The sequence below is a fragment of the Vespa mandarinia genome, chromosome 4 (genome assembly GCF_050613455.1).
Source record: "Vespa mandarinia isolate Hongniang chromosome 4, ASM5061345v1, whole genome shotgun sequence".
Lineage (NCBI taxonomy): Eukaryota > Metazoa > Arthropoda > Insecta > Hymenoptera > Vespidae > Vespa > Vespa mandarinia.
Genome location: NC_140813.1, coordinates 5622501 through 5650000, shown reverse-complemented (window position 1 = coordinate 5650000; position 27500 = coordinate 5622501). Strand labels below are relative to the sequence as shown.

General features: G+C 35.3%; 1 protein-coding gene across 6 annotated transcripts in view; it reads left to right on the top strand.

The window, feature by feature from the left end:
* The window catches only part of alpha-Man-Ia (alpha-Mannosidase class I a), a 95615-nt gene that overhangs the window by 27263 nt on the left and 40852 nt on the right, over positions 1–27500 (top strand). For 4 of the 6 annotated variants that reach the window (XM_035876038.2, XM_035876036.2, XM_035876035.2 and 1 more), the window contains exons 3-4: positions 14910–15094; positions 15736–16391. In XM_035876038.2, the coding sequence (XP_035731931.2) occupies positions 15753–16391 (639 nt within the window). In that variant the 5' untranslated portion in view covers positions 14910–15094; positions 15736–15752. Of the gene's footprint in view, positions 1–14909; positions 15095–15638; positions 16392–27500 lie in introns of all 6 variants that reach the window. The other 2 variants (XM_085656293.1, XM_085656294.1) reach the window with 2 other exon arrangements.

Sequence of the window (27500 nt, the reverse complement as noted above, 5' to 3'; positions counted from 1 at the left end):
GATAATGCTTTCGAATATGTTTCGTCGTATTTCTTTTTTTCTTTTCTTTTTCCTTTTTTTTTTCTTTTTTTTTTCTTCCTCCCCTCCTCATCTTTTCCAACACTAGAACGTGCCACGGCATTTGGCTGTTTCTGAAAAATACGCTGTGCTTTCTTCAAATCCTCCATCTTTTTCAAGGATATAGAGTTACGTTGAAAATTGTAGGTATACCGACAGGAGGATAAATCGTTCCTTTGGTTCGTTTCACGAACAGCCACGAGTAGTTTTCAACAGTTCTAAGCGAACGTCTGTTTTTGCTAAATTTTTCGTCAGATAGGTAAGTGGGTAAAATAAAGAGACACGTACTTCCTCTCTCTCTCTTTCTCTCTCTCTCTTTCACTCTTATACACATGTACACTTCCTGAATTTTGTTTTAATTCTCTTTCTTTCTTTCAAGATTCATTCATAAATGATAATTAACCATAAAAGATTAGACATACATGGCGGTGATCTAAAGGAATAAAAGAACGTCGTTAGCTAATGAGAATGGAGGCTCCGCGGAGAACAATTAGAGTAATTAGTATCAGAGAAATGGTCGAAGGCCCCTTTGCAAACCCATTATATTCCCAAATCGATATTGACCGGTTCAGCGAGATTTCCTTTTAGGTAGGTAGGTAGATAGGTAGGTAGGTAGGTAGGGATGAGAGGATGAAGGGAGAAGAAACTACCAACAGTGAAGAGGAAGAGGTTTGTGGGCTTCGAGACGAACACGATGCTTTACCAAACGTTACACAGTAGTCTGGATGGATCAGTCACGGCAAAGAGCAATCGATCATTCCGCTTGGTGTTAGCCGTGGCCGCGTGTTCCCAAGATTTCCGTGCATATAAGTGTCAAATTTCGATGATCGATGCCTCATAATAATTTCGTAGAAACCTCCTAGGTCTCCTATCTTACCAACGTTCAACGAGGAATTTTGCTTTAAATATCGAAGCAAGAATTGGAATTACAAAAGAGATCATTTGACTCTCATCGTCGCCTTTTCTCTTTCTGTTATTATTTGTTTTGTCGTTATCGTTTTGTTCTCCTTTTCTTCTTCTTCTTCTTCTTCTTCTTCTTCTTCTTCTTCCTTCATTTTATTTCCTTCCTCTTTTCTTATTTCGGTAGATTTACAAAATTAAAGAGAAGAAAACTTGAGATTTCAAAAGAGACCTTTGACTATATATTCTTTTTTTTTTTTTTCTTTCTTTCTTTTTCTCTTTGTTCCTTCTTCTTTTTATTACAACTATGTGAATTCCTCGAACGAGTTTGAGAAAACTCGAAAAGGTGCTTTTTCTATTGGTACCGTAGAAAAAGTTCTTAGCAGAAAGTTCTGTACTTCGTACGAAGGGATGTCCCCCCCTCTCTCTCTCTCTCTCACGCTCTCTCGCTCTCTCTCTCTCTCTCTCTCTTTCTTCGTTGTGAACGCTTGAAACGTTCATTATAAATGCGCTGACAAAACGGTACCATTAATCAAGTTCTTCGTGGTGCAGCGGAATGCCAAGCGTACTGGCAAACCGCTTTACCAGGCATTCGCTAATAAATGTTTCACGGTGACGCGTGTATACGGTGGACATACGTCCCTTGGCGTAGCTGCTCTCACGTTAGTGTCCAGCTGGAGGGTAAACTTCCCAAGCATAAGCAGCAGCGCCTGTCCGTTTGAATTTGATCCCTTTTACACCCTTCTTGAGCCGAACGAGTGGCAAATAACTTGATCCTTATCGTTTATCTTATTTCTTTTTTATTTCCCTTTTCTTTTTTTCTTTTTTTTTTTATTTTTTACTTTTTTATTTTTTTTTATTTTTTGTTTTTATTTTTATTTTTATTTTTTTTTTTTTATTCGAGACATTTATCGAACGGTTGATGAAGTACGTTCGAATATTTCGTGAAGGAGAAAAATGATGAAGTATTCCTCTAACGTTTGACCTAACGTAAAATTATGGATTTTTCTTTTTTCTTTTCTCTTCTTTTCTTTTCCCTTTTCTTTTCTTTTTCTCTCATTTTTTCATATTTTCGAAATATGGTCTGTCAAGCCAATGTAGGATGTAACGCGATATCTGATTGATACAATAAAAGAAAAAAGCTTATAGGATATTCCATTAGGTTTAATGCGTATTTGATTTATTTTACTTTATTTCTCTTTCGTTTCGATCGCAACTATCAAAAACAATCTCTCGCATGATCGAAAGGGAAAAATCAGGTTTTAACCGAAGTCCGACCTTGACCAAAATTCTACTGTCTCATTACGAACGGTCAAACTTCGTTTTCACCGATGCGAAATTAATCTCCGAACGGTAGTCGAGGGACCCAGACCGGTTTCTCCAAGCAATTAGCATTCGCCAATTAGCATCTGGGATCCATCTAAATGACTAACCTCTCTCTCTCTCTCTCTCTCTCTCTCTCTCTCTCTCTCTCCCCTTCTCTCCTTATATATCTCTCTATCTCTCTTTCTTTCTTTCTCTTTTCATTAAGAATGTGCGTTACGTAACGTTAAGATAAAAGATCGTTTGCTCGTTAAAAGCTATTAATTTCAAATGTTTATTTAAAATAACTATGTTGGCACGACAACCGGTCTTTTGATTCTTTTTCTGATTTTTCTTTTTTTTTTTCCTCGGTCTTTCTTTTCTTTTTTTTCTTTTCTTTCTTTCGTTCTATCAAGAGAGAAACTCCCCACCCTATCTCTCGTCCATCTATCGACTACTCGATAGAATTTATTAGAGTCGTAAACTTGTGCTTAGTAGAGCTAACCGGAGAAACTGGATCGTCTATCAAAAACATTTGACAAATTGTGTGCGACTCCATATTGCAACTCAATGAATTACGATTACGAGAGGTGCTAGCAGCACTCTCGCCATGGTCACCACGATTATTACTTATAATCCTGTTATCGGTAAGTCCAGGCGGTAGACATTAAGGGAATGGTTAATAATAATGGACTTGTAAACTGTTAAACTAACTGCCGCGTTGTTAGATTGTTAACGTAATAGAGAAAGAAAGAGAGAAAGAGAGAGAGAGAGAGAGAGAGAGAGAGAGAGAAAATGAATATTTATATTTATTCAAATAGAAATGTCTTTCGTTTAATTAACATATTCTATCTACGAACTATCGATTATAATTATTTTATCTTTTTTAATAGGTACGTGTACCGATAGATCGAATTATTGTCACAAAATTTATCTTCGTCTCATTAATTGATTTTTTTTTTCTTTTTTTTTTACGTATATATATAATTATTTTTTTATTCTTTTTCTACTTTTTTGCTTCTTTTTTTTCTGTTCTTTTTTTTTTCTTGTTGTCTCATTATACAACGAAGACATTACATGACGCAGCACAATGTAATATTCTTTCTTTCTCGCAGAACATAAAGAGGTAGTCGTGTTACAGTCGTCTAATAAAAGCAAGAAAAAATAACAGTGTAAAATAATGGGACTTCGTGAAAAGATCTCGCAAAAAGGGAAGAAAAGGACGATTGTTAATCTTTTAAAAAAATTTTCATCAAACGAGAAAGAGAAAAAGATAGAGGGAGAGAGAGAGAGGGAGAGTGGGGGGGGGTGGGAAGGAAGAAAGGAAGAAAGGTAGGAAGAAAATTTAAGGAGAAAAGAAAAAAGCAAAAGAGGGAAAGAAAAAATTGTATTCGAAGGGGTCCATAAGGTTTACAAAAGGAAGAGATTGGAGAAGCTTAAATACAAGACGGCCGATGATCCTAAAGCGTTTCTGCCTTAAGTCGAATTCGCTTTATCTCCGCCTACTTCTTTCTCTTCCCTTCGCAGACCGTAAGATAAACCACTTCGATTAGCGATTACGAGGCACCCGGCCTGAGGTCGACACGGTCACGGAACACCTACATATACCTATTCACCAGCAAGTATTCACCATACGTGGGAGCTAGCTTGTTGGCTCGTGGGCACACACGTGGAACGCCATCCCTTCCAGAACTTTTCGACCTATTCCTCGATACCTTTCGAACCGCCAAAGCCCTCAGGAATTTTTGTAATCTCTTTGGAATCTTTCCTCGTAACGTATCCGAAGAAAGATACTTACTTAGTTCATTCACCTCCCTTTCAAACTTGCCAGGGTATAATATTACCCTAACTTATCATGTTTCGTAAGTTTCTTTTTCTTTTTTTTATTTGTTTATTTATTTGTTTGTTTTTGTTTGTTCGTTTGTACGTATGTATGTATGTTTGTTTGATTTAAATTTTATATATTCGATACCATCCTCTTATACTTGTGATTAACTTTTATATTATCAAGGAGAAAATATCGTAGATCTCTTTTCAATAATTTCCCTCCTAATTATAAGCCCTACCGTTATTGAATCGCTTATCACGAAGCTATCCCATTAATTTGGTTAAAACAATAAACGGGGAAATCCAAAAGGACCCGAACCCGTTACTTGGATCACAGCCAAGGCATGCCGCTTCGTGCCTCTGGACAATGGAGATTCGTGGAATCCGATTCGTAAACAATCGTCCGAGCAGATAGCTAGGCTTAATCCTCTTTAACTGGATCAACAGATACCACCTCTCACAGATACGAAATCCATTGAAGATCCTGTTTGAATTGGAGCCACCCTAACCTTTTATAAAGGAAAAAAAAAAAAAAAAAGAAAGAAAAGGGAATAAAATAAAAGAAAAGGAAAAAAAAAGAAAAAATAAGGCTTATCCGTTCGTCTTTAACGAATTTTAGATTCAAGAAGCGTGAACTTTCAATCAGACTTCTTTTTCAATCTTCTTCAAAGTAATTCGAACTATTGGTAAAGGACTTTGATCCCTTAATGGGGATCGCTAATCATATTAATGCATCAACGAATGAGGGTAATCGATTTAATCGAGAGAATTATCCGATTTAGAATATTTCGAACGACAACGCGTATATTTCTTTGTTTTTGTTTCTTATTTCTTTTTTTTTTCTTCTTCTTTTTTCCTTTGTCTGTCCTTCTCTCTTTCTTTTCTTTTTTGTTTCTTGTTTTTTCTTTTCTTTATTTTTTATTTTTTATATTTTTTTTTTATTTTTTTTTTTTTTTTTTTTTTATTTTTTCCTTTTCCCTCAAAACGACTATATATCCGAATCGATCGACTACAAATATTGCATTCGTTTCATCCAACGTAGAGTATTATATCGATATCGGACAGTTCGATTTAATCCGTCGTTGCGCGAATTATTTTTGATGAAGAGAAATCAAATCGCATTGGTACCAGGTCCCGATTGAAATTGGAAATAAAATTGAAAATGAGAACAGGGGGAGGGTAAAACGGCGAGTCGAAGTTAAATCCCGCCGGCTTAGAAATTTATTTTCAACGGCGAACGAAATGGAAAGATGAAAAGAGAGAGAGAGAGAGAGAGAGATAGACAGATAGATAGATAGATAGATAGATAGAGAGAGGGGGGGAGAGAAATAGGGGAAGTAAAGGGGTGGATAGAATTCGTTCAAAATCGAAATTGAATCGTAACCGAGGCCGAAATCGAGGCGGGAGAAACGCGTTGCGTGCTCGTTTTGCAGGATGATCCGAGTCGTTAAAAAGTCGAAAGCTTCGTCGAAACGTGTCACTGACTTTCGATTCGATTCACGGAAATCGACATTTTCAATTCGCCACATGCGTACGATTCACTTGTACTCTCAACAGGTTGATTAGCTGATTACATCCTCGATCTCTTTTCTATTGTTACACCACATCGAATACAATATAAATCCCTTTAATCCTTTATCGTCCAATGAAAGATAGATCATTATTTAACATTCTCATACCTTTATATTTATATTTATTTATTTCCTAATTTATTAATATTATATTTATTAATAATCATGGTTTTTTTTGTTTTTTTTTTTTTTTTTTTTTTGTTAAGTTTTATCTAATCAACGTCAGTTTATTTTTTAATTAAAAAAAAACTTCGGCATTACTTATAGACCAATCAAATGCTAATGACTATTGTCGTTATACTCGTGATAAAATCTGAACAATATTGAATATAATATTCAATATTGTTGAATTGCTGAAAAAAGATTAGTAATTATAATCGTTCCTCAGAAAGATATTTGTCCTCGTGGTAAAACATAACTCGATTAAAAGATTGATAATAAATTTCTCGTTCAATATGAAAATATAAACAAATAAAAAAAGATTGTAGAATTCATATCATTGATCCGTAATTAATTGTATAATTTGAATTATTCTATTAAATGCTATGAATCAATAGAATGTATAGATAAAAAAAAGTTGAATTATTAGAGATAAACCAAGAAAAAATTCAATATTTCATTAATTGTGTGTACGTATAATTAACAAACGAATTTATTATGATAATTACATAATTTTTTCATAGGGATTATTTTTTTAATTATTTGTAATAGTTTTATATTAATAAGGCAAATTATTACTAGAATAATTAAAAGAAAAATTATTAATAGCATATAATATTGAATATAATATTCATTATGAACAATGTTTTTGTTATCGAATTATTTATCCAAATAAAAAAAAAAAAATGTACACCAGTATAACAACAATATTATAAAAGAAATAAGAGAAAGAAAGAGAAAAAGGGAAAAAGTCATTGACATTCTTTATTCAAATTAATATTGCAAATTCTTAAGGATTCATTTACACAAGAAATATTTAATATAAATATACGTGAATGTCAAATTTGAATTTGTCATTTCTATTGCTTATAATATTTCTCATGAAATATTTGCAATATAATGAACGACAGGTTTACCTGTTAATAACAAGAGTGACATTTGCATAGTATATACGTATGTCGTATGAAATAAGATACAAATTGTTGGTAGTAAACCTTACGACGTGCTTTAAACCAACAGGAGTATTTCTGTGGGGAGGAGAACGGTTGGGGGGGAGGGTGAGGGTATGACGTGTTCACGTAGATTCCATTGTTAAATGTGGAAGACGTTCCAGCAGCTTTAGAGTCGTCTCGGTCACCAAGCAGGTTATTGCCTGACAAGACGACAGCCGTCACACTTGGCGAACGACGATTCCGCATCCGGCGGAAACCGTGAAACGAAGCACGCAGAAGCTTCCTTCTCCCTCCCTCTCTCTCTCTCTCTCTCTCTATCCCTTTCCACCTCTCTCTCTCTCTTTCTCTCTCTCTTAGTAGAATGGCTACCTCAGTGAAAGGAGTTAGGAAAGAGGATTCAACGAGAGGGTATCAGCAACCTGTGTCGTGTCGGTCTCTACCTCGTTTTAAAGGCGTTTGCCACCGTGCTCGAACAGGCGTCGACAAGTTTTATGGCCGTGCGTGAAGCTACTTGGTCTCGTACCGCATTCGCAATTCTCAATTCGTCTTTTTGTCACGCAACAAATATAACGAAGGTCTATTACGTGAAATAGAACCTATAATGTCTTAGCCATAAAAGAATAATATCGAATAATATTTCTTTTTTGTAAGGGAAAAGGACAAAAAAAAAAAAGAACAAACTTGAAACAAGATTATCGATGATCGGATCGTTTGAATTGTATCATTAATTTGTTTCGTTATAGAACAATAAGACCAAATGTTAGATCTTGGGCGAATCTTTCTCTTCTCTCTCTTACCCCCTCCTAACTCTCTCTCTTTCATCACTTCCTTCCAATATATATCCGAAGAAGAAGATATCCATAGCTACATTTCCTTAAGCTGGATGATCGTTGATGTAATTTGGTAGATGTAAGTTAGTGATGTCTCGTGCGTGTTACCGGTGACTTGTCTAATTCAAAGAAACAGGAAGTAACCTCTGAGATTCTCCTGAGGTAGATATCTATCCTAAGTGGAGTCGTACGTTTCAAAAGCCACAACAGAAGCCGGTACTTGGACAAACTGTGATAAACGTACGGTGTCCTGGGATTAACGCGTTACTCGTATTGCATGGTCGGTGCCGTATCCCATGTTGTTAGGAGGGTTAAATATATAACCCTAACCAAGATATATCCTGTCGTTATACTTGAGAAAGACACCTTGTACGAATTAATTCGTTTCGTACGTTCGTAATATTTTTTAAGACTAACAATTGTAAAACAAAATTTTAAATATTGACATTCTATTTTTTTTTTTTTTTCTTCAACAAAATTCACATCATCAAACGTGTCAATTGGATTAGGTTAAAATGTGTTACGTAAAATTAACAAGAGTATCACTAATAAAAGGCAATAATAGCAACAGCTGTAAGAACGACATTATACATGACAACAGACATATGAGTAAAAAGATTTCAATAAAAATTCCTCGATTACATTAGACTTAATTGCTGGCGCCTTGTTATACAAAGTCTGTTAATTAGTTAGAGGTTAGAGGAAGAAAAAAGAAAAAGAAATAAAAAAATTCCATTGAAAATTCATATACGAATGATCATGTATCATTCGTCGAGATACATTTTCATCCGGGAAATGTTTATTTTAATTGCTTTCTATAAAATGTCAATACATAACGGGATATATATATATATATATATATATATATGTGTGTGTATATATTTGCGCAAACATGTATTTAAGTTTGCGAAGACGAGTTTGTTAACTTTTCAGTGAGTCGAAGAGAAATCAAGCTCTACTCTCTCTCTCTCTCTCTTTCTCTCTCTCTCTTTCTTTCTTTCTTTCTTTCTTTCTTTCTCGATGAGTTCCTGTATCGGGGTTCAATAAATCACGTGACGGCATCGAAAATCGACACGTTCATTTTCACCTTGGCTTTCATTCGAGTCTCGATCCTCTTCGGGCTGATCGGTAAAAAATCGAACTTGCCCTCGCTTGATTAATATCCTCTTGCCATCGTCGTTGTTGTCGTCTGGCTAAGAGAGAGAAAGAGAGAGAGAGAGAGAGAGAGAGAGAGAGAGAGAAAGAGAGAGATTGACTATCATGAAGAAAGAACGACCAGGCTCTGGCTTCACGTCCTTGACAAGAATGCTCCAACCCGTCGGTGAATGTTCTACTCGATCAATTCAGGCAGTAAAAGTTATGCCGCAGCTAAGGTTTTTACTACGATGGCATAAAAATATTATTTAATGATCCCTTTAACTTCAGAGAAAATAACATTGTCAAATCATTTTCTATCTCAAAAAAGTTAATTTTTTTATTTATTTATTTTTTTTTTTTTTCTTATTCCTTATTTCCTCTTTCTTCTTTCCTTTCTTTTCCAAAGAAAAAGAAAAAAAAAATTAACTCTAGCAGTTAAGCAAATTCAAATTATAATCACGCGTAAAAAACAATTGGCTATTCTAAATTCAAATTCGAAAGGAATGATTATATATAAATCCCAAAATACGCATATGTATATATTCCTCTTTAACATATGCCGACAGACATATATACGTACACAGAGATAGACACATATATATATATATATACACACACACGCACATATACAATGATAATAATCGTTCCACGTAGCCGAACTGGCAATAAAAGCGAATCGACTTCGAGCTCGTACTAGAGCCATTCATCTTATCGTCGGAGATGGAAGAGAGGAAGAGGCTTGATAATCGAGATCCAAAGAGCGTTATAGTCACCTTTAATACCCGATATTCAGAGCACAGCATGGCATGGAAGGTAGTAGACAGGCATCGTCCAGGACTTGGTTCAGCCTCGATGTAGTTACGTACTTACGAAAGGAAGATGCGTGAGCGCGCGCGCACATACACACACACACAGACACACACATATGTATACACATATACACTTATACAAAGAAGACCCTGTCTGCTGCGATAACCACCAGAATGCCTGGGGCTCTACCTTGACGCGTTCATGTGCCGACCTCCTCGTAAACTTCTCGAGTACTTCTAACGCCTCTTTCTCTTTCCATCCTTCTCGTATTCTTTACTTTCTTCTTCCTTATATATCCTTCCTCTCTCTCTCACTCTCTTTCTGTTTTTCTTTCTCTTTTTCTTTTTCTTTTCTTTCTCTTCCTCTTCCTCTTTCTCTTTCTCTCGTTGTCAAATAACTTCTTAAAACGGACCAGCGTTTGTAGAAAGTAACTTTCTTTCTTTTTTTTTTTGTATTTTTATTTTTGAAAAGATCTCACACGTCACGATTTTATTGCATGATTAAGTTAATTTTTTCAAATCATTGTTCGTGGATCTTTTTTTTTTCTTTCTCTTCTTTTTTTTTTTTTTTTTTTTTTTTTTTGTATTTTTGTTTTTAAAAAGATCTCGCACGTCACAATTTTATTGGATGATTAAGTTAATTTTTTCAAATCATTGTTCGTGGATCTTTTTCTTTTCTTTTTCTCTTTTTTTTTTTTTTTTTTTTTTGTTTTTTTTTCTAACAAAATATTGATAATTATATCCATCGATCGGTCTTATTTGTCCAACTCGATTAATATATTAAACGACATGACGGTAGTCACGCTGAGGTTGATACAATACCAGTTATTTACTCTTAATGGGATGTGTATAGTAATTGTCTCAGTATGTGATTTAACTTGATCATTCGGTGGTTAACTATCTGCGGCATACGTTATCGTCGATATTTCATTATAATTAATCAATATCGATTTTATTATTAACATTTTCAACGGACGCCACAACGTTATTAACTATTCTACATAGTAGATAATTTGAAATCGAGACCTAGGTGATTACCGTATGACAAAGGAAATAATTATCATTAGGTATCTTTATTAATGTCGTCATCACAGAGCAACTTCGGAAACAATGGAAAACAAAGTTTGCTCGTGACAGATAGAAGGGATTTTAACAAAGAGCCGAGCAAACAGAGATTGCGCTAGATAGTCGATCGAGAGCAATCGAAGTGAATTCATCTAATGGATTGAATTTCTCCAAAGTGGACTCTCGGTTTTGACGATGACTCTTTTATCGATCAGTAGTTGAAATTAATTCATGTTATATACTGTATGTATTTCTATCTATTTATATATATATATATATATATACAGACGAAATTTCCGCGCAATGACGACGTATCTACTGTGTAATATGCAAAATTCGTTCATCAAAATTCCGAGCTCGATGTGATAGGACCAGAACTGTTTTTAGGTATACCCCAAGAAAACTAGAGGCTGTATTTTAGCAACGTGTAATAACGACTCATGGCTTTACATTCTCTCTCCTGCCTTTGGATTTTCATTGCACGCAAACGGAACTTTTCGAAAGGGCTACAATTCTCTCTCTCTCTCCCTCTCTCTCTCTCTCTCTCTATCTTTCTCTCTCTCTCTCCCTCTCTCTCTCTCTCTATCTTTCTCTCTCTCTCTCTCTCTCTCTCTTTCTCTCTTTCTCTCTTTCTCTTTCTCTCTTGCCTTTTACTTACAGTACTAATAGTCGTTCACGTCGTTGTTACTGTATCCGATCTCTTTCATATTGGTAGGCACGAGAAACTCACTGAGAATGGGCTCATCTAAAGACTGGAAACGGCCATTATCGCCGTAGGAAAGTAGCCGATATTTGCATTTCCAACTTCGTCCACGTTCTTCCTTTGAAATCGTGCTAACAAACTTCGTGGTAGAGTACGATGGGATGGAGGTGTGACGTTGGCTGCTTGCTTGGACGTACCTATTAGAGGCGGTTTAGTACTACTCGTAAACGGCCCCTACGCTAGACGATTTTCCAGTCGACGCTCGTATCGAGTCACGTCATTTAAATGCGAAATGGTTTGGAACGTTCCCTAGGTTCCCTAAGACCTATAGAGAACATTTCACCTATGTGTTAACCAATAATTCCATCGATGATTTTCTTTGATCCTATATATTATCTCTTACCCATACGTATGTATGTGTGTGTGTGTGTATAAGTGTGTACATATACACTGTCTTCCTAGATTTACGAGAGTATTTACGTTTGAAAATATAATGTTACGATATTTTAGAAATTTTAGAAAAACATAAAATCCCATTTAAAAAAAAAAAAAAAAAAAAAGAAAAAAGAGAGAAAAAAAATTCATTCCATTGGTTTGATATTCCTTTCGATCTTCAATAGAGATTGAACAAAGTAATTACAATGTCCCAATCGGCAAAAGTGAGTTTTGACAGGAGATCATAGACATACCCCCCGTTTCAAAGTTTGATCTTGTGGTTGATCCTTATAGTCTCTAGCAACAAACTTAGACTTGGGTGTTTCTACTATCCAGTTGTTGTCCCTCCTCCATCACATGCCCATCCACCCACCTATCCATCCTCCTACTTCCTATGCATTAACTTTATCGATATCATCCTCGTAGTTAGCGTCATTGTCTTAACAGATATTTAGATCCATTCGGATTCGTTCAATAGTGGTTCTCAACTTTGTATTAGACTTGAGTACAATAAACGCGATACAATATAAACAAATCTGAATATAAACGTATTTAAAAATTCCTTTTAAATCTGATATCAAAGTCAGAGGGTCGTTCGCAAGAACATAAGAAGAATGAAATCTTAGATATAAATCGATCGATCGATCGATCGATCGTATATATCTAACGATAAATAACACGGTTAAATCGTTTTGATACGTTGATACGAACAACCTCGATTACAGTTCGATAGGTGGGTGGTCGATTGCATTTAAAAGAAGCGTCCATTCGGCGACGCGAATTTGCCTGCTCTTTAAAGCTACTTCTCCGCTCCAATTTTCCACAAGAATGTGACACGTAGCAATCTTCGTAACCTCAGGGCTGTGCCGCACGATTTATTGGCCACCGAGTGTACCACCGCGACGATTTATCTTCTCGCGACGTTCGTCCTCCCTCTTTTACCTCCTTACCCCTTCTTACCTCCCTATCTCTCTCTCTCTCTCTCCCTCTCTCTCCCTCTCTCTCCCTCTCTCTTTCCCTCTAGCTCCTCTTAAACCCTCTCCCTTTTACTCCCTTCTCGTTTCACCGAAGACGCCGTCTGGGAGAGGCACGCACGTCTTTTATCCTTTGCTTCTTACTCTCTTTACCTTTCGTACCTTTACGATCGACGGTCATTCGAATCGACACTGCGATATCTCAGCAGTGTTTCTCAACTTTTTTACGATTCTTCGAAAAGGTTAAAAAAGTTATGATATTGATAATTCAATTGCCCTACTCGTAAGTCTCTTGTATATATTTTCGTCGAATACATTTTTGAGAGATAAAAGAAAAAGTTTATCTTATAAATTATTTATACTCTTTTGGTATATTTCTTTTCTCTCTCTTTCTCTCTCTCTCTCTCTCTCTCTCTCTCTCTCTCTCTCTCTCTCTCTCTCTCTCTCTTGACATTCTCTCCACGATTTCCGCCATCTCTACAAACTCTCAGCTCTCAGGTTTAGCTTTGATGCTAGGATATACATTTTTATCTTTACATTGAGAAACACTGCGATATCGTTCGCGAGTAGAGTATACTTCGCGAGCCATCCCGTTATCTCAAACTTCGAGGCTTCCCTACTTTCAACTATCGACAGTTCTCCTCGATTGCAGAACGTACCTACCCCAACGCGAATAGTTCGACGTGCGATATCGCAGATGTGAATTCGCTGGATGCCTCTTAGACGCGTTGCCACATATTGAAAATTCTTTAACTGCATTTGACGGACGAACTCTCCCTCTCCCTCTCTCTCTCTCTCTCTCACTCTCTCTGTCTCTGTCTCTGTCTCTGTCTCTGTCTCTGTCTCTGTCTCTGTCTCTGTCTCTGTCTTTCTCTCCCCCTCCTCTTTCTCTCAACTTTTTACACCCTTTTTTTTTTTTTTTTTTTTTTAACTCTTCTCCCATCAAAGATTTCCATGGACAAAAGTAAAAATTATTGTTAACGATAAACCACACATACATATTATGTATCAAGGGATACTCTTATCGGCAATAATTAATTATATTACATAATCTCAATCAATCCTTTTCTTTTTCCTTTATCTAATTCTAAATCGATCGATTTACTTTTTAAGAAAATTCAATTAGATTAATATCCGGCATAGAATAATTCTTCGGAAATTTTCCTCGTAGAAGGGAAAACGTAGAAAGCGAGGGAAAGAACCAGACGAAATGCGAAATGCGAATCGAGAGAACGAGATGTTATTCTACTGTTCGAAGAAGGGGAGAAGAAAGAGAAAAGGAGAGGTATATAGAGACGGGAGATGAAGGAGAAAGGGGTGGAAGGGGAAGGAGCAAAGGGGGGGAGGGAACTCGAAGACCGCAGGTGTAACGACCGCACTGAGCGGTCGATAAAATGTACGCGGCTTTTCGGTGCGAGCTGGAACCGAGAAAACCTTCTTTCCTCATCCTCCTCGTCTCTCCTCCCTCTACCTCTCCCTCCTCCCATCTCTCTCTCTCTCTCTCTCTCTTTTACTTCTCTTTCCATCTCTCTTTCCATTGGTATGGGTGTCTCGATAAAAAATGCAGCGATCACGTTTCGGCAAAAGACTTTGAAATCCGTAAACCGCCTCGTCCTCGACGATTTCTCGTTCCAACGAAACAGCAGGGTATCCCCCTTCTCCCTTCTATCCCTCTCTCTTACCCTTCCCTTCACTCGTCACCAGAAGAGAGAAGATATCCATCCTCATTACCGGCCGATATTTCTCGGTTTCTCTGGTGGGAGGGATGAGGACGAGTTTCGATCCATCGTCGAATGTTCGATCGATCGATCGATCGATCGGATATTTATTTCAAAGGCTTTTATTTAAAACATTTACGTATGTAACATTAATATACGTATCATAATATTTTCGTTGGAACAATAAATTGGATTGATTAATCGAACGTTGAGACAAGAGAATGGTTTTAATTGTTGATCAATTTTATCAACAAATTATTTAAGTTTAATAATCATGTCATAATTATTTACAAACACAAACATACACACACACACACAGAGAGATAGAAATGTTTAATAATTTCGGCAACTTCTGCTTCAAGATCTCTATGAAATAGAGAAAAATTGTTAATTGGATAGAATCTTTCATTGAGTAGATTGTTAACACGGTCGATCTTTTTTTTTTTCTGTTATCTTCCATATAACACAGTTGCCAGATAAAATTGGTCGAACCCGATGATATCGAGTTATCAACAACAAGAATAACAACAACAACAACAACAACAACAAGAACAATACGTAGTATTCTGAGATAATCTCATCCTCGTTGCACAAAGTATCTACTCGGAACAAACATCGAACGGATTCGAATTACTGGGGCGAGCGATTGAACGAGTAAGTATCTCTGGCTCTACTTTTCTCGATTCTACCTTTCTTATTTTTCGGACTTCGATATTCTACACCTTAAATGGGCAAGAAACGTAGAAATCGATTCACGGTAAAACGATCGACCAGAGAGAGAGAGAGAGAGAGAGGGAGGGAGGGAAGGAGGGGGAAAAGAGAGAAATTGGAACAGTTCCCTCGTGTTACGATAAAAATTTCACGTTCAGCCGGATCTCGCGAAGAGAGTCGAGGGACGTTCGATTTGCTTTCTTTGATCGATCGTTGCTGACGATCAAATTCGTTGAATTTCCACTGAAAAAGAAACAGAGAGAGAGAGAGAAGAAAAAAATGAGGAATTAATTTAGATTTTAAATAATTAAGAACATTTTTGATTATCAGTTTATCCTAAACAACGTGAAATATTTTGAATAAAATTTAATTTAATAAATTGGAAATCCAATGAGAGAGAAAGAGAGAAAGACAAAATTCGAGAATCCTTTAATAGAAATAAAAAAAAAAAATAAAAAAATAAGGATTATCGAGATCGTTTCTTTAGATCGTCCCGCGAAAAAGTCCGATTAACAAAGAAAGGTAGATATCTAGGTACCGAACGAAGGTACGAAAAAAGGACAAAGGGTTCTGACTTACAAAAGGTGTCCTGCGGCACGCGATGCGATTGTGCAGTTCCACGGATAGAAGCGGAACGTTACCTGAGACAGAAATAGAAAGTGGCTGCTGTGGGAGTAAGAGCAAATTGTGCATCGGCGAGATGAGGTTGATGCAGAGGCTAGCGATCAGTGGACTTTTTTCGGTGATACTGATCGTTCTATTAACTGGAACATTCGTAACCAGACGCGACCTGACCAGTGTCGTTGAAAGAGGTGTAGCACCTGAGGAACGTGCGGAACAAGTAAATCCAGCATGGATCCAGGATAATGCTGTACCTGTTGGTGGTACTGGTGGTGTTGGTGTAGGTGGTGGTGGTGGTGGTGGTGGTGGTGGTGGTGGTGGTGGCGGTGGTGGCGGTGATGGTGGTGGTGCTGCTGCTGCTGCTGCTGCTGCTGATAATGTTGGTGCCGATTCTGTTGTTGGAGGATTTGCTAGAGCAGGTTTGCCTCGCGAAGAGAACAGAATCGAAGATAAACAAGATCGACGAATGTTCACCCTCGTTAGGACGGTTCATAGGCCTTCTGTAGTTTCGGTTGCCATTGCACCACCACCCGCACCACTTCCAGGTCCTTACATCGTTAGACCACCCAATCCACCATTGGATGACGTCACTCATCAACGTCGTGAGAAAATCAAAGAGGTGAGTTATTTTATAATCAAATAGATATTATATCGTCGGTGAGTAAAATTGAAAAAAATAATTTTTACGTTTAATATATCGTTTAATTGTCTAACGTTTAACCTTAGTTTAGTTAATTATAAACGAACTATAATAATTTTAGTTAACGTATATATATACAATGACGAATCTTATCGGTTTATTAAATCGTAAACCGATTTGCCATCCTTCTCGTTTCATAAATCCTCTCTCATGTACGTGGAATAAGAAAGTTTGGCTAGTGGAAGGTATATTTTAGTGGCAGAGGTATCCCAGCAGCCAAATTTTATGCGCACCAACGAACGGGTTTATGTACTTAAAGCGTTATCGCGCTCCGCTATTAACTTCATAAGTATGGATTTGAAACAGTAACTTTATGAGGCATCGTCCTCCACTCAAGTAAAAGTTCGAATCGTGCTTTTCGACCTCCCGATGAATACAATTTATTCCGTTCTCTCCAACGGTGCAATCTCGTAAACCGAAATCATCAATTTTCTTCAAAATATATATATATTTTTTTTTCTTCAAACTATATAAATATATATATATGTGTATGTGTGTGTGTGTCGTGATTCATTTAAAGTGGTTAATATATATTAACATGATGCATACATATATACATATAATTATATATAAAGAGAAAAGTTATATTGAAAATTTTAAAAAGAAAAAAAAAAGAAAATTTAATTAAAATCAATGATATCGGATTTTCGAAATTACTTCGGAACAAAATCGAAATTCTTATCACAAAAATTGACTCTATCGTCTGGATCGATGATAATTTACATAGATTAAAGATATTTCTTATCTCGTCGTGATACTAACGAATCCTATGACGGTAAGTGAGAACATAATTCTTTTCATTTTATATATATATATATATATATATATATATATAAAATGAAAATATATATGAAGATATATATATATATATATATATATATATATATATATATATAAGAAGACAGTAAAAGATCTAAGGAAATGATGATGATGATGATAATGATGATGATGATGATGATGATGATGATAATGATAATAAAGAAGAAAAAGAAAGATATCTCGAAGCACCAAGAAAAAAAGGTAGTCAAAATTTATATGTTCTATGATTTCTGGTGTTAAAACAAAGATCACGAGATAAACAAAGATAAAATTTCATAAATTCTAATCCGATTTACGTCGTTCTAAGTATTGCCTTACTAATGAATAACAGTTGTTCAAAAATGTTGAATCATCCATAAAAGATTTTTTTTATATATATATATGAAATAGAAAAAAGAAATTAAGCTCTCTATATAATATAATTATCATCGCTTAAATAATTTTAAGCGATATCTCATACATATATATTTTTTTATGAAAATAAATTTAAAATATGAAAATACTTTTGACATATAGAAGAAAGAAAAAAAAATGATTGATCGATCGATCTTCGCTGATTCTACGAAAGTGCCAAGGTAAACGAAGATAATGACGTAATTAACTTAATTTACGATCTCCAATTTCCACTTAGATGGGATTTCAATGACATTCGTTCGTTCTTTCCTACATTTATGATCTCCCTCTCTTTCTCTCTCTCTCTCTCTCTCTCTCTCTCTCTGTCTTTGTTATTTTTTCCCTTTTTCTATCTCTTTCTTCCTTCGTAGTCCTCGTCTCGTTATTTTACTCGTCGGAGAAACGACCGGCTGAGTCTTCGTTTCTTGCTTGAAAATTATAGTTCGCTGTGCGTCCTTCCTCCCTCGAAGGATGATTTAAGCGTTTGCCGAGTCAACAGAATTAATCGCGACGTCGATCCTGGAAAGACGAAGAAAAAACGATCTGTGTTTCGACTTCTTGCCGTTACTTTACCGTGTCACCCAGAACACGCCTTTCAAGAATATTTTCTTATCAGATTCGATTAATCGAGCTACGAAAGAAACGTCGAACGTTCATTTTCGATTACACGTTAAAGTAAAAAAAGTTAACTTCTCGTTTGTTTATGTTCTGCTTTAAAAAGAGAAAAAAAAAATTGTCTCTTTCTCTTTTTTCTTCGTTTTTTTTTTTTCTTTTTTCTTTTTTTCTTTTTTTCTTCCCCCCATATAGTTACATACATACATTCCTCGGCTGGGATTTATCACAGTCATAAATGAAAATTGTTGCGAAATAAACAGATCAGGAATTTTTGTATATTCTTTTCTTTTTTTCTTTTTTCCTTTTTTCCTCTTTTTTTTTCTTTTTTCATATTCCACAACCACGATTTACCATCATAATGGTAATTCATCATAAATGTCATCATAAATATCATCATAAATGAAAATTGTTGCGAAATAAACAGATCAGATATTTTTAAATTCTTTTTTCCTTTTTTTTTTTTTTTTTTTTTTTTTTTGTTCTTTTTTATATTTAACAAATTAGCTTCATCGAATTTTCTCTTTCTCTGTCGCTGAGATGCGAAATCCATTCGAATCATTAGCAAAAAGAACACGTATTCCTCAGCTACAATTTATTAATGTCATAAATAAATATCATTATGAGATAAACAATTTATTTATTTGTTTAATTTCTTTTTTCTTTTTTTTTATTTATTTATTTATTTATTTTTTTTTTTTTTTTTTTTTTTTTATCAAATTAATCTCATCGAATCTTCTTTTTTTGTATATCACTGAAATACGAAATCCATTCGTTCGAATCATTAAAGAAACAAATTATACTCCTTCATCTATCCCATTAATCAAAAATCATAAATAAAAATCGTGACGAAATAAACATCGATTATTTATTTATCTTTTTATTTATTTAACGAATTAGCTTCATTGAATTCTTTTTTCTTCGGTATCATTTGTCATTTCATCGACAATGAAATATTTCTTATCAGATTCGATTAATCGAGCTATGAAATATGAAATTCATTCGAATCATAAAAAAAAAAGAAAAACAAGTTATATTCCTCAGTCTACGATTTATCAAATTCACAAACAAAAATTATATCGAATTAAAAGTCGACAAAATTTGTTTTCTATTTTATTATTTTATTTATTTATTATTATTTTTTTTTTTTTTTTTTTTTTTTTTTTTTTTTTTCATTTAATGAATTACATAGATCCATCGAATTCTCTCTTTATATTATATACGAAAACTGTTCGCATCATTGAAAATTATTCATTAAAATTTATAAACGAAAAGAAAAACATGTTATAAATTAAAGATGTAAAATATGCACGGTATAATATTATTTTTCTTCTTCTTCTTTTTTTCTTTTTTTCTTTTTTCTTTTTTGTCTTTTTAATTAAATTAGCTTCATCGAATCATCTTCTTTCTTTAGCTGAATATCATCGAAATACGAAAAAAAAACGTATTCGTATCGTAAATAGAACGAAAAGAAATTCTCGACAAAAGTTAATGGATTCTTCTTTCTTGAAATTCGCGAACAATTAACTTTTAGCTTTTGGCTATGAAACGTTACTGTAAGATTAGAGAACGATATTGCGCGAATTCGCGTGAGACATTTACTTTTCGTCTCGGCGCAAAGGATAGACGGAAATTAAAAGGGAATCGTAAGGGTGGAAAAAGGAATCAACGAGAGTCTTTTGTGCTCAACCATTTTGTTCCACTGTGTCGATGTCGATATTCGCATGATGCGATAGTAGTAGTGGTGGTAGTAATAGTACCGTGACGATAATGGCGGTGTGGTGTTTGAACCATAAAGAGAAGAGGACCGAATGGTGAAAGCCGATTGTGGGAGCATGGGATTAATGAAAGGACATTCGAGAATTCGACGTTAGGAATTTCGAGAACGATCTCTCTAACAAGTCTTTTCTATTGTACGAATTTTTGTTCTATTTTTCTTTTTTGTTTTTTGTTTTTTGTTTTTTTTTTTCTTTTTTTTTTTTTTAATGAAGAAAAAAGAACAAGGAGACAAATGACGATTGATTAAAAAATTATAAGAATGAAATAAAAATACGGGGTTGTTCATGAACGGATGACCTCGATTAAAAAAAAAAGAAAAAAAGAAAAATAAGGAGGAGAAAAAGAAAAGGAAAGAAGAGAAATTAAGAAAGAAAGAAAAAAAAGAATTATAATAACGTACATCATAATTGTTTATACAAGTCCCGTCGTTTTTTAATAAAATAAAAAAGAAGAACGATCGAAAGAAAAGAATAGAAGAAAGAAATATAGAAAAGAAAAAGGAAAGGATAGATCGATCTGTTCGTTATCTTAAAAGTAGATCAATCTATTCTTCCCTCTTATCTGCTAAATAAAATCCACTTGTGTATAATTTACTAAGGACAGCGGGTGATCTCTACTTTTTCTTCGTCGACCGAAGAAACAATTTAATCGGGGTAACGAAGCGATCTAATTCAAGAGGGAAAAGAAGAATGAATCTTCATCTTTGATGGTCTTGTTAACATACTACCAACAACTATCATAGTTTCAAATAAGAGTGGGCAAAGTATTAAAGGAGAATTTTATCGTTGTTGTGCGATATTAATGTAAAAAAAAAAAAATAAAAAAGGAAAAAAAAGGAAAAAGAAAAAGAAAAAAAAAAATACGATGCATATTTTCTCAATGGACCGATATATATCTTTACGACGCATATTTTTCTTCATTGCATGAAAAAGATTTCGTGTAATTAATTAATTAATTTAAAAGCATTAAAATGAATATGCTCGATGAAGAAGATGATGAGGAGGGGAGTGGGCGTAGGGGTAATAGTTTCAACTTTGTAAAAGCTTCGAAAGAGAGAGAGAGAGAGAGAGATAACGAGTCAATCACATTAAGGTTGTTTCTTCGAGATTTCTCTTTGGAAAAACGAATGATTTCATCCCTCCCATCACGGGTCATACCATTTCCATTCCTTCCCACCCCTACTTTTTTATTTTCTCTTTCTCTCTCTCTTTCTCTCTCTCTCTCTCTCTCTCTCTTTCTCTCTTTCTCTTTCGTGAAACCTCATCTCTAGTCGTATTTCCATTGAATAACCACCGCGAACGTTTAAAATAATAGCTAGGTCTCTATCTTCGTCGAGTTTTACCCCCCTCCCCCCCTACTACCATCAATTTCCCTGCCATTGCTATTCTGCATTTCGCAACTATTTTACGATATTCTCACGTACGTAGTTACGATGTACATACGTAATACTTGATCGTTTTAAAATCTTTTAAATAAGTAAATAAAACGAAACTCTAAACAAACGACTATGACGACTATAACGACTATGACGACGATGACATCTTTCGTTAACTATCAAAACAGTTACGATTAGATATCAAGGTGATAAAACGTAAGTTCGTAAATTTTATTACGAGGGGAGAACCCCCATTAAAAGTCTGCGGCGAAGAGTGTCAACTGGATTTTACGATCTATTTTTCTTTTTTTTTCTTTTCTTTTTCCTTTTTTTTTTTTTCTTTCTTCGCTTTTGCTCTCCTTCTTTATTTTATCTTCCTCTCCCTCTCCCTCTCCCTCTCTCTCCCTCCCTCCCTCTCTCTCTCTCTCTCTCTCTCTCTCTCTCTCTCTCTCCATTCTCTTTCTTATTTTCTTCTTTTTTTCTCTTTTTTCTTTATCTATTCTCTTTTTACCTTACTATGGTACTTCGAAAAGAAACTTTCAGTCCGTGGAGATCGTAAATTTCTTCACGTCTTACGTGTTTCTGATGAGTGACTGACTCGTAACGTTGACTCGCAATCTCAGGAGCCATCTTGTTTTGACTTTTACGAAGAACTTAAAAAAGAGAGATAAAATAAAATAAAATCCAATCAAATAAAATAAAATAAAATAAAATAAAATAAAATAAAATAAAATCGAATAAAAACAACACATCAAACAAATTTTCTCGATGTAAGCTTTCGTGTTACTGACGTTAATCGAAACTATGTCAACTACGACATCGTTTCTCTCTCTCTGTCTCTATCTCTCTTTATCTCTCTCTCTCTCTCTGTCTCTATCTCTCTTTATCTCTCTCTCTCTCTCTCTCTCTCTTTCTATCTCTATCTCTATCTCTCTCTAGCACATTTTGCAATTACGAATCGCAATGCAGGATGAGAGCTGTGCATACTAATCGGCACACCTTTCGTTCCCATTAGTAACATTGGGTTAAATGGCGCTTCTAGTTATTATTGTTAATCGATATGACGATCCCACGAGTCTAGGGAATTGCAATGTCACGAACTTGTTCGTGTCTAAGCGTAATTAAAAGCGCAAAAAAAAAAAAAAGAAGAAGAAGAAAAAGGAAAGAAAAAAAGAATGATTAATTAAGATTCCTTTAGATTGTTAATGTTTCTGATTAAAATGCCCCTTTAAACGTTTCTACAGTGATATAAATTGTCTCTTAGAAAAATATATTCATCCTAATAGGATCTGTCATTCGTATATTCGTATATAAATGAACGAACGATATAACGGAATGTTCAAGTACTTAATTCCATTTCATTCGTGTTTGTTATATAGATGATGATTCCTGCTTATAAGTAGCTCAATCCGTTAGCTTTACGTTCTACTTTCAATACTGAATGAACGCTTACGATATATACGGTCATCTTATGATTCATTCAGATACGATCGCCTAACTTGATGCTATGTAGCGATTACTATATAAATATATGTATATGTATGAGATAGTTACATTTCAATTTGAAAAATTTATCTAAGTAATAATTACTCATTTTTATTTTCTTGAATTATAATTAAGTCATTATAATAGTGAATTTTAATTAATAATAATAATCGTAAATTTTAATTAATTAATAATAATAATAAGAATAATAAGAATAATAATAATAATAATAATAATAATGATCATATTGATAATGACGACGATGACGATGACGATGATAATGATAATAATGAGGATGGTGATGATGATGATGATGATGATGATGATGATGATGATAAAAAAAAGGGATAAAAGTAAAGGACAAAATCGAGCGTAACGAATTGATGACCCATCTCATCAGGATTTTCCTTATCTCTTTTAGAAATAAATGTCTCAACGAGAACGTCAATCGAAGTCTTTTGTACGAACAACTCTCATCCTTTGTTCGTCCATTTCTTAACATTTACTAGACGAATTACCGAATCTCGAAAATGTTAAGAGATAAAGAAAGAAAGAAAGACCATTTTGTACTTGTGGTAACTCGAGTAAGTCGATGCTTTGTTCGTCGGTGCATCCATGTTTATACCTAAATCGTACCGTGTTATCTCGAAGATTGAACGTTGTGGAAGTACATACCACTAGCACGTAGACTAACCACGAAGATTATCTTAATGACACTGGTCATTTACTCGGTGATCATCATGTAAATTGCAAATTCTAAGCAAACACATCGTCACTCGATCTTCTCTTCCTCCTTCTCTCTCTCTCTCTCTTTCTCTTTCTCATTCTTTCTCTTTCTTAAAATAAAGATCGTCGCGATTTAAATAAATAAAAAAAAAAAAAAAAAGTTCGACTACTGTGAAGATCAAAGATAGAACATGTACAATGGACGTCTAATTTTGCTTCTAAACTTTGTCTTACTTTGGTCATGGTTGCCGGTTACTGGTCTCTTTTATCTCGAGATCTTATTGCGAAAGCAACGGCGCCGACGTGGCCGTCGTATTAACGAGAATAAAATTAGCTTGCCAACGCTTCTAGTACTCAGTCTTCTTTTTATACGTGGAGAAAGAACACGTGGGCGATTACTATCTCGGTAATCATTCTTGACCTCGTTACCGACGATGCTTAATCCACGATCTTGAAACTGATCGGTCAAATGGAACTTGAGAAAAAAAAAGAAAAAAAAAAAAATAAGAACGTGGCTGGGCCAAGATGGAATGAGATGGGATGTGGTGGGGTGAGGTGAGGTGGAACAGGGTGGGATTTCAGGAGAGAAAAATTAGTAGCTGACGTTGTACTTTAACTTCTGAAAACTTTGTCCGATAAATTAGATCCCTGGTTACGTGTACGTAGACGTATGCTTACCTTCACTAAGAGAGAAAGAAAGGGAAAAAAAAAGAAAGAAAGGAAGAAAGGAAGAAAGAAAGAAAGGGAAAAAGAAAAAGATATAATAAAATGCCTTGGAACTCTCTTGATCGTTGCATTTACCTCCTACCAGTCCAAGTCTCTTCCACTCGGATTACCATTTCCAGCTCCTCGAATCCTTTCTCCATTCATTCGTAGTAGAGCACCTTAGAGAGAGATTGAGAGAGAGAAAGAGAAAGAGTGGGAGGAAGAGAGGGAGTACTGCTGAAGGACAACGTCGGCAAGGAAGACAAAGTCGTATTGTCTATCGATGCTTGGTGTGCCAGCAGGACAATGACATGGCGATTCCTTTTAACAAACTAGAAAAAGAGAGCAAGAGTTGTTAGCAGCAACAGCTTCAAGTGCAGGAACAGGAGCAACGAAGAAGACGAAGAAGAGGAAGAGGAAGAGAATTCTGGCACCATTCGATGCCGTCTTTCATTGAAGGTCAGAGAATAGATTTGGCGTGGGTGAAAGAGACCTGCTGGAGAAGGTTGTGGAACATCGTTGGCACCAGCTCCCACTTAGCGGAGATTAATTCACGCTATTAGCCCCTCGATGGCACAATGCACGACTCGCCTAACAATAATAAACAAAGCCATAATTATGGTAAGCCGGGTGGAGTGGCCCGAAGCAACGGCATCCGTGTAGGATTCTCTCGAACGGCTCCTCGACCTTAACCTCTCTCTCGCTCTCTCTCGCACTCTCTCTCTCCCTCTCTCTTATTCATTCTCGCTTCCTGTCTGCATGAGCCAGATATCCAGGGGCGTTTCTGCCTAAGCTCCTTGCACTTGGTGCACAATAGAGAGACGTAAGGTGTCGGTGTATATGTGTGTGTATGTGTGTTTGTGTGTGTGTGTATATGTAGGTCTACGCAGATTCCTCCTAAGGCACTTTCCTACAGCGAATTTTGTATGTTCAAAAGAAAAAGAGTAAGTGAGAGAGAGAGAAAGTGTATGTGTGTTTGTGTATGAGAGAAAGAAAGAGGGAGAGAGACAGTCCTATAGTGTCGTGGCTCTCACGCCCTGCCAGGCTCCAGACTGAACCCTCTAAGCCCAGTGCCAGTCCATTCCTTTTGTACGCAAGGAAGAGGATGAGGAGGAAGAGAGAAAGAGGGAAAAAAATCAAATAAAAGTAAAATAAAATAAAATAATATAGAATGCAAGAGCTTGCTGAGACAGGAATTTATAGTGTATCCTGGCGCCCACCGGTGCAACACACCCAACACGTTCAACAACCATTCTTGAACTCTTCTATCAGTATGTTCTTGGTTCCAGCACGTCTAGACTGAATCCTTCAAAAATCTTGATGAAACGTTATACTGTCTTTTTCGTCTCTCTCTCTCTCTCTCTCTCTCTCTCTCTCTCTCTCTCTCTCTCTTTCTCTCTTTCATCCAAAAGATTTTCACACTTTGAAGACATGTAATCCTTCATGGTCTTTCTCCTTTTCTTTCTCTTTCTCTCTCTCTCTCTTTCTCTATCTATCTATCTATCTATCTATCTATCTATCTATCTATCTATCTATCTATCTAACTTTCTTTCGATGGTAATAGAAAATATTTACAAATTTAATGTTGAAGAAATATATTTCTTTGGAACTATGCAATTGGACGACATCAACGCTCATAGGAACGTTATCGTCGCCAGTTTTTCTTGCTCGCTAAGCGGAAAATTACCTTCAACTTGTTCCTCTCGCAAAAGACGTTTATACATTTTCCCTGGATCTACACACACACACACACATATATATATATATATATATATATCTATATATACGTACATGAACTATATTACTACATGTGTATTATACATAGCGCACGGTTCCCTCAGGATCATCCGGTGCATCGAGGCGCGAGCCCGACTTCACGGCAGGACGCGTCCAATTATAAGCGTCCATTCGTTACGTGATCTCATTAAATCCCAAGAATCCCGAAATTCGATCCAACGAACCATCATCGTTCATCCTGGAACGTCCATGTTGATAATTCCAATATTATCCTTCCGTTTTCGATTACAAGGAAGGATATTTAATCTATCATCGCAGGGTCACTCTGAAATTTTCCTGATCGATATTTAAAGATCGAAATAGGTGAAATATTTATTTAGATTAAAATATTAAAATCGAATGATCCGAAAGCGTTAATTGGAAACATTGAATAAATTATTATATCGTCGTTAATTGAGAATTATTATAAAAGTTTTTTTCGATGGAAGTAACAAACAAATGATTTATTTATTTATTTATTTTTTTTTCTTTTTTTAACAAAAGAAATGAAAGTCACGACACAACGTCGATATTAATTACGTTTCCTTAATGCATCTTTAAGGATCAAGTATATCATTAAAATTCATATTCGAATTGAAATTAATAAAAAAAGAAGAAGGAAAGAAATATCTTTCTTTATCTTCCTACTCATTTATTCGCTCTCTCTCTCTGGATCGGAAATTAAAGCAATCTATTCTTCTATTTTTTTTTTCTTTCTTTTTTCTTTTTTTTTTTTTTTCACCTTCCCAGTGTATTCTGTTTATTAATGAAAATTCAAGATTCAGCCAATTTGGAAAATATATCCTTCCGTTCTCGATTTTCAAGGATCGAGTGCACACAGTTCGTTGATACTCTTCTGCTCTCTCACCATTCGTTCAATGAAATTTTCCATTCGAACACTCGAGTGTCCTCAGCGTTGGTCTCAAAAAAAACCACAAGCACGATCGTTCGTTCCTCTGGTTGGCCGATCGGTTGGTTGGTTGGTTGGTTGGCTGGTTGGTTGGTTGGTTCGTTGGTCGGTTGGTTGGTTAGTTGGTTGATTGTGATGGTGATGCGCACTGGTACAGATTAATTCGTGTCGAAGTTAGTCCAACTGGAAACTCGTACTTCTCGTTTTGTAATCTGGTTGAATTCAACATTCTAAAAATCTCGATGAAAATAAGTTGGAAATATTTCCCATTTAGAATTCCTCGATGGATTTGTAATTTGAATAATGTCTCGGTATAAAATATCGTATGTTGTACGTCCTGTATAATAATAATAATAATATCGTATAATACGTGTTATCATCGTTCCTTTCCAATCTTGTAGGGAATCACTTTACGAAATTACCTGTAAATCGCGACCAAAAAAAAAAG